This window comes from Myxocyprinus asiaticus, chromosome 3 (assembly GCF_019703515.2).
Source record: "Myxocyprinus asiaticus isolate MX2 ecotype Aquarium Trade chromosome 3, UBuf_Myxa_2, whole genome shotgun sequence".
NCBI classification, from domain to species: domain Eukaryota; kingdom Metazoa; phylum Chordata; class Actinopteri; order Cypriniformes; family Catostomidae; genus Myxocyprinus; species Myxocyprinus asiaticus.
Window position 1 is genome coordinate 39,438,265 of NC_059346.1, and position 11,609 is coordinate 39,449,873.

Consider the following 11,609-nt stretch of genomic DNA (forward strand, 5'->3'; position numbering starts at 1 on the left):
AGTCCTGGTGGTTCCAAACTTCTTCCATTTACGGATGATGGAGGCCACTGTGCTCATTGGGACCTTCAATGCTGCAGAAATTTTTCTGTACCCTTCCCCAGATCTGAGCCTCGATACAATCCTGTCTCGGAGGTCTATAGACAATTCCTTGGACTTCATGGCTTGGTTTGTGCTCTGACATGCACTGTTAACTGTGGGACCTTATATAGACAGGTGTGTGCCTTTCCAAATCATGTCCAATCAACTGAATTTACCTTGATTGGTGGACTCCAATCAAGTTGTAGAAACATCTCAAGGATGATCAGTGGAAACAGGATGCACCTGAGCTCAATTTTGAGTGTCATGGAAAAGGTTGTGAATACTTATGTACATGTGATTTTTTTCATTTCTTATTTTTAATAAATTTGCAAAGATTTCAAAAAAACTTCTTTCACGTTGTCATTATGGGGTATTGTTTGTAGAATTTTGAGGAAAATAATGAATTTAATCCATTTTGGAATAAGGCTGTAACATAACAAAATGTGGAAAAAGTGAAGCGCAGTGAATACTTTCCGGATGCACTGTATAGATAATGTCAACGGACATCATACGCCTTCTGAAATTAGGTATTTATACAGCAATCCATTTACAATCCTTAAATAAATGTTACTTATAATAATAGTGACGAATCAGGAGGTATGAAATGTAAAAAAATAAAAATAAAATACCAATGTAAAATGCAAAAGGTGCATTTTCCATTTTAAAAAATAAAACTTAAAAACAAACAAACAAAAAAAAACTTTAAAGGGATAGTTCACTCCAAAATATAATTCTCTCATTCTCTCAAATTAATTTTATGCTGCCTTTATGTGCTTTTTGGAACTTCAAAGTTCTGGTCACCATTCACTTGCATTAAATGGACCAACAGAGCTGAGATATTTTTCTAAAAAAGCTTATCCATCCATGCTTTTTTTTTTTTTTTTCATTGAAAATGTGCATATTTATTGACAGGAGAAGTAGGAATCACAGGATGGGAGACAGGCCAGAAGACATCCTCATAAAGAATAATAAAAAAAAAACCTCTTTAAAATAAAATAAAGTTACTGGATTTTTGCTGATGTGTTAATAAAATTGCATATAATTACACATTGTAAAAGTTGGCATCAGATATATTCATTGTTAAAGTCGTTGTCTTCAGACATATGTTAATGAGTGACACAAAGGCACAGTTTTCTCGGAATGATTAAAAAAATATACCCATTCTTCACTAAATTCATTAGACTACAAAGACCAGGGATAATGGTAGCATTTTTCCATGAATAACTAGATGACAATAATACCAGTTTTTTTTTTGTTTTGTTTTGTTTTTTCATATGACTACTATACTTATACACCATGCACATATACATTAGTTCATGGTTTTATAAAATGACACTTTTAACAACTATTTTTTATTTGAAAATTGAGCTTTAAAGCATGTTTCAGATGCCAGACTTTCATTTAATTATCGCAAACATCAAATGTTAAGGAGCATAAAAGACGTTGTTCCTTGACTTGTGTTGTGATTTCATAACCAGGGTATGGGTAAATCTTTAGTAGTTTTGTTGTTAGTGGAGTTTGACGCTATTCGATACAGGCTCCGATGCTGTAGGTGGCGATAAAGACTTTCATACAGGTTTGTTACTCTCATAGAAGAAGACATTCAAAAATGGAGGCGACGACAACTGACTACTGTTTATTTTTGTTTCTGTTTACCTCGTAACTCCTAAAATTGTGTTGTGAATGCGTTTTTGGTTATATACGTCCTTGAGATAGGCGAGTAACTAAATTAATACTCTCATATGCTATAAGATGTATGTGGTATCTGTTTATCCATTAATAGTCATCGAACTAAACACCACAGAAAAAATGGTCAGTTGTAGATCTTTCTGAAATCCCACTGCTACCAGATGTGATCCTCGTTAGACATGACACTCGCTTACTGTGCGTAAATTCTAGTTTGTCAGCATCCGTAGTGGTTAGTTTGTCAAAGAAGATTACTCGTTAAAGGTGGAACAGGTTGATAAAGCAGACAGATGGACCGTCAGGATGCTGGGAGCAGTGGTTTTGGAGAAGGTCTTCTCTCCAGGATGGCTCTCAATGACAACAAGGCTGGTATGGAAGGGCTGGACAGAGACAAGATCAACAAGATCATTCTGGAGGCCTCCAAGGTTTTATTTATTCAATTGCTTTATTTATGCAAAGATCAATTATTGTAATTTATTTTTTTTTTATTTTTTTTTACAAGTTTACCAAAGCTTGTAGTATCTTTATTTTACTTCTAGATGTGGTCTTTTGAATTACAGGGATCTAAATTTTATGAGAATGAACTAAAAAAGGAGCGACAGGTGAATCAACGTATTAAAAGGATGATGGAGCAAAAAGCAAAAATCACTAAAGAACAGATGAAGCAAGCTCAAGCAGAGGTAATCAACTGATTTTTAATGTCATGATTGTATTCACCAGAGACACACATATTCCCCTGAGTTTTCAATACTGTAATGTGAAAAAAATATTTTATTTACATTATATAAAGTATAATCTTGTGCATAATATATATGCATCATGGTAGTTTTTTGTTGCACTGCTTTTAATAATAATAATAATAATAAAATAATAATCCCAAAAGGATGACTTTCCTTATTCTTTTATACAATTATAATTGAGAATAAAGAAAATTACAATCTCAAAAGTAAAACATCCAGGTCGCTTTATGGTAATGAGAATTGGGGGTGGGGAATATCCTTTATTGTAAAAAAAAAAAAAAAACATTACACAATGAAAAGAAATACAAATCTTTTTGACTTTGGGGTGAAATATGAACCGGACATGTTTCTGTGAAATACTATACCATTAAGTATATTAGTTTAGGAATTTTTCATCAGCTGGTTCAGTGGGATCATTATTTAAAAAAGTTTTCATACAACAGGTGGACAAGCTGGCATCTCACCTGGAGAGGGGTCGAGACCTGGGCAGTGTGATAGTTCATGTAGACATGGATGCGTTCTATGCTGCTGTGGAAATGAGAGACTGCCCAGAGCTGAAGGACAAACCTATGGCAGTGGGATCCATGAGTATGCTGGTGAGATTCAATGTGGAACCTCACAGAACACCTTCTCATATCTACAGTGTAATGACACTTATGACAATCTTTATAATTTTCAGTCAACCTCTAATTACCACGCTAGGAGATTTGGTGTCCGTGCTGCCATGCCTGGCTTTATTGCTAAAAAGCTCTGCCCAAACCTTGTCATCGTGCCCACCAACTTTGACAAATACAGAGCTGTGAGTGCTCAGGTAAGTTTGAATCTTGAAGGAACAGTTCACCCTAAAAATAAAATTCTCTCATTTACTCACCCTCATGCCATCCCAGATGTGTATGACTTTCTTACTTCTGCTGAAGACAAATGAAAATTTTTAGAAAAATATCTCGGCTCTGTTTGTCCATTTAATGCAAGTGAATGGCCAGAACTTTGAATGTCCAAAAAGCACATAAAGGCAGCATAAAAGTAACCCATATGACTCCAGTGGTAGGATCTATATCATCAGAAGCAATTTGATAGGTGTGTGTGAGAAACAGATTAATATTAGTCATTTTTGCTATATATTCTCCCCTCTGCCCGGTAGGTGGCGATATGCACAAAGAATATGAATTGCCAGAAACAAAAGAAGAAGAAAGTGGAGATTGATAGTAATCCACACCTATCATTTTGCTTCTGAAAACATTGATTTAACCACTGGATTCTTATGGATTACTTTTATGTGCTTTTTGGACCTTCAAAGTTCTGGCCACTGTTCACTTGCTTTGTATGAACCTACAGAGCTGAGATATTCTTCTAAAAAACTTAGTTTGTGTTCAGCAGGAGAAAGAAAGCCATACACATCTGGGATGGCATGAGGTAAATGATGAGAAATTTTTCATTTTTGGGTGAACTATCCCTTTACTCTTAGTCTGAAACTATCAAACATTATCAAAACAGTAGCAGACAGAGTTATTGCTGTTGCCTAATGCTTTGGTCTCTCTTAAAGGTACGGGAGATATTTTCAGTCTACGATCCTCATTTTATGCCTATTAGTCTTGATGAGGCTTATCTGGACATCACTGAGCACCTAAATCAGCGGAAGCTCTGGCCTGAGTCCATGAGAACACATTGCATATGTGATGCTAAGAAAGGTGTATTACTGAGCAGTGATTGTGTTTTTGAGAAATGGCCAGTCATGCTTTTGATATCATTAGAGTGTGCAGTGTGTGTGTGTGTGTGTGTGTGTGTGTGTCTACTGTCCAGAGCACTTAAAAAGAGAGCCCAGAGAGTTTTTACCTGATAAAAGCTTTGGCAATAAAAGTCTGTCTTTATTATGTTTTCTTATGTGAGCATAATTTATGTTCTTTTTTTCTGATGAAAAGAGAATGATGCAGACAGGTCTGCGGTTGAGTCAGAGAGAGATGGACTGTCCCCTGTGCTGTTTGAGGACAGTCCCAGCTCCTCCCCCTCTCTGTCTGGGACTGATGGGAAAGCAGAAGTGTTTGGAACGAGTGCCGAGGAGGCTGTGAGGGAGATGCGCTTTCGTATTGAGCAGAAAACAACTTTAACGGCCAGTGCAGGTGAGGGAGTGGATATTGCTTAATGTTTCCTTTTTTACCCTTGCAAACTTAATGGTGAGGTGTGTAATTTCTGAGCCACTAGTGTGGCTTAATATAATGACTGTTTTCCCGAAAACTTGTTTTTTTAGTTTTTTACTTGTTTGATCTCTTTTTTTAGGCATTGCCCCAAACATGATGTTAGCAAAAGTATGCAGTGATAAGAACAAGCCCAATGGCCAGTACAGAATTCCTCCTGAGAGACAAGTTGTGATGGATTTTATAAAAGATCTTCCTGTCAGAAAGGTCTACCTAACACTTTTCTCCATTTTTCCACATGTGTGCAAAGTTTCTTATTAAAGTGGCCTAATATTAACTGTAATTTACTGCAGGTATCTGGTGTTGGAAAGGTAACTGAGAAGATGCTGGCTGCTTTAGGTATCGTCAGCTGCTCTCAACTTGGCCAGCAGATGGCGCTATTATCCCTGCTTTTTTCAGAAACTTCTTGGCATCATTTTCTTCACATATCTCTGGGTTTGGGCTCCACATACATTGAGAGGTGTGCAGTGTTAATGCATGTGTATGCATATGTTACCGTGTCCAGCAATTTTTATCTTAATTTTAACCGACTTGCATTACATTTTGTTTTATGGGGGGTTCTGGTCTTTTGTCTCAGGGACTCGGAAAGGAAAAGCATGAGCACTGAGAGGTAATCAAATTTTTTATTTAAAAAAAAATAAAATAAAAATATATATATATATATATACTTTGCCTCTGTGTCTTTAGCACATGCAGCAGATTCAGACGTTTCAGGAACATTAAATCAACATTCTGTTTCTCTTTTTCATACCACATCTTCCTCCTGGCCTCATTCCATTTGTAACATCTACACTCCCCCTTTCTTTCAGGACGTTTTGTCAGATGAGTGATGCAGAGGAGCAGTATTCTTTATGCAGGGAACTCTGTCATGATCTAGCGCAGGACTTACAGAAGGAGGGCCTCAAGGTGCTGATGTTTAACCCCGCCACAGTAACTCCTGTAAAAGTGACAGTTGCACTTTGTGTGTACAATGTATAAGTAGTCCATTGATATATGTTTTGTAGATGCATTTTTATTATTTATTTGTGTAGCTTATGTAAATGTTTTTTTTTTTTTTTTTTGCTGAATACAAGTTAAACACATGCATATTATCACATGTGGAAAGATTTGGAAGTACACTCATAACATAAAAATATAATTAATACAGTACTAAATTATTTGCATAACAATAATATATGTAATGTAATGTAATATATAATAATATATTTGTGTTTGTACTATAGGGCAAAACTGTTACTTTGAAGTTGAAGAATGTAAACTTTGAGGTGAAGACCAGAGCGTTTACTTTGCAGTATGCTGTCTGCTCTGAGGAGGAGATATTTGCTGCTGCAAAGGACCTTCTCAAAGTTGAGATTGACTGTGTCAGCCCTCAGCCACTAAAGCTGAGACTCATGGGTAAACATTACACCTTATATGATTACTGATGTTTTTGTCTACTTGTTGGTTTTATTAATTGTATATTTATCCTAACACAAGTCCTAGGATTTGAGTTGATGAATTGATTTGTTTCTGTTAAAGGAATCATTCTGTCATTTTCTCACCCTTATGCCGTCTCGCACTAGTATGACTTTCTTTCTTCTGTGGAACACAAATTAAGATATTTTGAAGAATGTATGAGCTGTTTTTGTTAATTCAATGTTTGTTCATTGGGTCCAAGCTCCAAAAATGACATAAAATCATCAAAAAATTAATCTATATGACTCCAGTGGTTTAATCCATGTCTTCTGAAGAAGTACTATCACTTTGGGTGAGAAACAGATAAAAATTTTTTTATATTAATCTTGACATGTTTATGAGGGAAGTTCGGTCACACACTTTCTTCCGCTTGATGCATGCACAGAGCACTGTACACAAACCAGACACAGTGTTGCAAGGTTTGCGTTTTTCATGGCCAGCTGAGCAGTTTTGAAAAAGCAGGTGCGATTTTAAAATGGTTGAGTTTGAATTTTTTGGTCACCAAAACATTGATTTACACTAGAAAATTAAAATTCAACGTGAAACCAGAATTGAGCATTTTCCTCCTTAAGCCTGCATGGTGTTCCAATTGGACCGGATGTCAAAATGTATGTATGGATTACTTCTCTTTAGCTTTTTGCCCCTTTTTTGGTGCATAAATGTTTTGGACCCCATTGACTTACATTGTATGGACAAAAACAGCTTCCTTTGAATTTGGGATGGCATGAGGATGAGTAAATGTTGAGAGAATTAACAGTTTTAGGTGAGCTATTCCTTTAAACTATTTATTATTGAAGCATTTGGCATAATGCACAAAGAATTGGATAGCAACTTGGAGGATAAAATCTGGTTAATTTGTACATTTATACAGTGCATCCGGAAAGTATTCACAGCACTTCACTTTTTCCACATTTTGTTATGTTACAGCCTCATTCCAAAATGGATTAAATTCATTATTTTCCTCAATTCTACAATACTCCATAATGACAACGTGAAACAAGTTTGAAATCTTTGCAAATTTATAAAAAAAAAAAGAAAAAAAAAAAAAAACACATGTACATATGTATTCACAGCCTTTGCTCAATACTTTGTTGAAGCACCTTTGGCACCAATTACAGCCTCAAGTCTTTTTGAGTATGATGCTACAAGCTTGGCACACCTATTTTTGGGCAGTTTCTCCCATTCTTCTTTGCAGGACTTCTCAAGCTCCATCAGGTTGGATGGGGAGCGTCGGTGCACAGCCATTTTCAGATCTCTCCAGAGATGTTCAGTCAGGTTCAAGTCTGGGCTCTGGCTGGGCCACTCAAGGACATTCACAGAGTTGTCCCGTAGCCACGCCTTTGTTATCTTGGCTGTGTGCTTAGGGTCGTTGTCCTGTTGGAAGATGAACCTTCGCCCCAGTCTGAGGTCCGGAGCGCTCTGGAGCAGGTTTTCATCAAGGATGTCTCTGTACATTGCTGCATTCATCTTTCCCTCGATCCTGACTAGTCTCCCAGTTCCTGATGCTGAAAAACATCCCCACAGCATGATGCTGCCACCACCATGCTTCACTGTAGGGATGGTATTGGCCAGGTGATGAGTGGTGCCTGGTTTCCTCCAGACATGACGCTTGCCATTCAGGCCAAAGAGTTCAATCTTTGTTTCTCATGGTCCGAGAGTCCTTCAGATGCCTTTTGGCAAACTCCAGGCAGGTTTTCATGTGCCTTTTACTGAGGAGTGGCTTCCATCTGGCCACTCTACCATACAGGCCTGATTGGTGGAGTGCTGCAGAGATGCTTGTTCTTCTGGAAGGTTCTCCTCTCTCCACAGAGAAACGCTGGAGCTCTGTTAGAGTGACCATCGGGTTCTTGGTCACCTCCCTGACTAAGGCCCTTCTTCCCCGATCGCTCAGTTTGGCCAGGCGGCCAGCTCTAGGAAGAGTCCTGGTGGTTCCAAACTTCTTCCATTTACAGATGATGGAGGCCACTGTGCTCATTGGGACCTTCAATGCTGCAGAAATTTTTCTGTACCCTTCTCCAGATCTGTGCCTCGATACAATCCTGTCTCGGAGGTCTACAGACAATTGCTTGGACTTCATGGCTTGGTTTGTGCTCTGACATGCACTGTTAACTGTGGGACCTTATATAGACAGGTGTGTGCCTTTCCAAATAATGTCCAATCAACTGAATTTACCACAGGTGGACTCCAATCAAGCTGTAGAAACATCTCAAGGATGATCAGTGGAAACACGATGCACCTGAGCTCAATTTTGAGTGTCATGGCAAAGGTTGTTTTTTCATTTTTTTCATTTTAATAAATTTGCAAAGATTTCAAACAAACTTCTTTCACGTTGTCATTATGGGGTATTGTTTGTAGAATTTTGAGGAAAATAATGAATTTAATCCATATTGGAAAAAGGCTGTAACATAACAAAATGTGGAAAAAATGAAGCGCAGTGAATACTTTCCGGATGCACTGTATATACGTTCATTTCGTAAATTCTCAGATTGTTTTCATGCTGTAATGAAGAGTTTGTGTGTGTTTATCAACAGGCGTTCGAGTGTCCAGCTTTATTAGCGTTGAAGATAAAAAGCCTCTTCAGAAGAGCATAATGAGTTTCTTGCAGAAAGGTGGATCTGATCCAAGCATCTCCACGCAGTGTCCTAGATTTGTGCTCAAAGCAGAAGTAGACAATGATGCCAAATCTGGTGGTGGTTTTCCAAAGCCACAGTCTACTGAGATAAATGTACCTTCTGTGTCTGAGCAAATACCCAAATCCAAAGGACCTCAGCAGCAATCTTTCTTTCAAAGAGCAGAGTCCAAAAGACTTCAACAGCAGCAGAAACAAATGTTTGAAAATGCCATCACCTCTGGTACAGACACAACAAACAATACTGCTGACACATCTGCTACTACACAGACAAATCTATCAATAACATACACGCAATCAGACACAACATCAACAACTCAAACAGGTTTGTCAAATACAAACTCGGGGAAAGACGCAACAGGACATATAAACAAGCATGCAACATCAAAGCCATCTTTTAATATCACAACACAGGTGCTTCAGTGTCTCACCTGTCCTGTGTGCAACAAGGAGATGAAGGCTGTAAACCTCATAGCTTTCAACAAGCACATTGATGAGTGCCTCAAGGGCAGTGCAATGGAAAATCAAGCCACAGATATGGATACAGTTCTGAATAAATGCAGTGAAGCATGTGAGCAGGGCAAACAGGAAGAGCTCAACTGCGAAATGCCTGTATCAAGTTCAAAGAGCCAAGACATATCCCCTAATGATAATGGAGAGAAGCCGTCCACTAGCATCGCGGTGCCAGTGGAGGAAAATGATGAAAGCTCTGATTTCAAGATGCCGTTTTTTAGCCGCAGGACAAATTTTAAAGAAAAGTGCTCAGTTGTTCCTAATAAGGGGATGCCTCTATGTGAACCTAGCTCTAAAGCCTCCCAAGTAACACATGATCCTGAGGCTGTCAGAGTGTTGTCATCTGACTTGAAAGGCCCTTCATTGATGTGTCCTGTGTGCAGTCAACCGCAGAGCACCGATGACCTCACTCTCTTCAACCGGCATGTAGATATGTGTCTCAACCAGGAAGTGCTGCTGGATTTTACAGGATTTCAACCTTTAGATGCACCAGCCACCATGAGCGTAAGAGGTCAGTGTAATGAAAAAAGATGTTCGAATAATGCAAAAAAATCGCATTGGATAACAATGATGACACTCTACCTTAAAAAGTACAAGATAAGACAAGCAAGGAGCTGGAGGGAAATGATTATATACACTTAGTCATGTTGTTTTGTCTTTTGCAGGCCAATTTGAGGACCAGGGAAGAGTTTCTAAAGTGAGAGAAAAAAGCAAAAGGTATTTAATTATATAAGAGGATATTATACAATCGTGTAAGAATATTGTTTGAATACATATTTATTTTTCTGTCTCATGATTTTATGTGTGTGTTGACCATTTTAACCACAGACAAGGATTATCTCCCCTTCCTCCATCTAAGAAGACAAAGGTGTTGAGCACAAAACACACAATCGACAAGTTTTTCAAAGGCAACACCAGACAGAATTACTAATTCTGTTTGTCCCCTAAACTGTTACAAACTACAGACAGAGAATATCATTATATCAAGAAAGTTCACATGCTTAAATTTATGAAGAAGAGACAATAATGATGTTGACTGAACATGCAAACCAAAGTCTAAAAATATAAAGAGGTAAAGAAAATAATAAATAGTATGACTCATTAATAAGAGTTGGTGTTGGGCTAGTGCTATACTCTGGCACAATCACAAACAAGAACTTATTGGGTAGTACATTTTGTGTTTATAGAAATACTCCGATCAGCCACAACATTAAAACCACCTGCCTAATATTGTGTAGGTCCCCTTCATACCACCAAAACAGCGCCAACCTGTATCTCAGAATAACATTCTGAGATGATATTCTTCTCACCACAATTGTACAGTGCAGTTATCTGAGTTACCGTAGACTTTGACAGTTTGAACCAGTCTGGCCATTCTCTGTTGACGTCTCTCATCAACAAGTCGTTTCCATCTGCAGAATTGCCGCTAACTGGATGTTTTTTGTTTTGGCACCATTCGGAGTAAATTCTAGAGACTGTTGTGTATGAAAATCCCAGGAGATCAGCATTTACAGAAATACTCAAACCAGCCCGTCTGGCACCAACAATCATGCCACGGTCAAAATCACTGAGATCACATTTTTTTCCCCATTCTGATGGTTGATGTGAACATTAACGGAAGCTCCTGACCCGTATCTGCATGATTTTATGCACTGCACTGCTGCCACACGATTGGCTGATTAGATAATCTCATGGATGATTGTTGGTGCCAGATGGGCTGGTTTGAGTATTTCTGTAACTACTGATCACCTGGGATTTTCACACACAACAGTCTCTAGAATTTACTCAGAATGGTGCCAGAAACAAAAAACATCCAGTGAGCGGCAGTTCTGCGGATGGAAATGCCTTGTTGATGAGAGAGGTCAACACATCAACCTACACAATATTAGGCAAGTGGTTTTAATGTTGTGGCTGATCGGTGTATGTGTGGGCAACACATTTATATGCATCATATTATTGTGCATCATATTTGTTTTTACTTTTGCACTTCTTTCTAAGTATGTAGAACATACAGTACATGTTAATGCTATATTAATATATCATTTTATTCTATGCATAGATACAAAAGATTTTTAAGATTTATAGGGTCATAAGTGTGGACATAAATAGAACATAGTGACATAAGTATGAAAAGCACTTTATAGACCCTGTATAGATTTGTAAAGAAGTATCATAATTGTATACATTCCCATTTTTATGAAATGTGTCAAAATGTACACCTCATTATTTATTGTCATAAATTAAAATATCCTCTTAATCTTGGGTAATGGTGCTGTGTGTCTTAAATGACTGAAATTGAATAAGAATTGTTCAGGT

General features: G+C 37.8%; 1 protein-coding gene across 1 annotated transcript; it reads left to right on the forward strand.

Moving 5' to 3' along the window:
• Positions 1-1,656: 1,656 nt before the first annotated feature.
• polk (polymerase (DNA directed) kappa) lies at positions 1,657-10,763 on the forward strand. The gene is made up of 14 exons (XM_051677100.1): positions 1,657-2,189; positions 2,325-2,444; positions 2,948-3,100; positions 3,184-3,315; positions 4,048-4,192; positions 4,424-4,621; positions 4,779-4,903; positions 4,990-5,156; positions 5,274-5,306; positions 5,506-5,602; positions 5,920-6,091; positions 8,683-9,804; positions 9,959-10,010; positions 10,122-10,763. The coding sequence occupies exons 1-14, from the start codon at positions 2,055-2,057 to the stop codon at positions 10,222-10,224; spliced, it is 2,754 nt and encodes a 917-aa protein (XP_051533060.1). The 5' UTR covers positions 1,657-2,054; the 3' UTR covers positions 10,225-10,763.
• Positions 10,764-11,609: the final 846 nt, after the last annotated feature.

Excerpts from the sequence above, each read along its gene's own strand:
- polk (XM_051677100.1), top strand. The coding sequence starts at position 2,055 with ATGGACCGTCAGGATGCTGGGAGCAGTGGTTTTGGAGAAGGTCTTCTC. Across the intron at positions 3,101-3,183 it reads TGGGATCCATGAGTATGCTG|TCAACCTCTAATTACCACGC; the intron begins GTGAGATTCAAT and ends TATAATTTTCAG. Across the intron at positions 5,157-5,273 it reads GGCTCCACATACATTGAGAG|GGACTCGGAAAGGAAAAGCA; the intron begins GTGTGCAGTGTT and ends CTTTTGTCTCAG.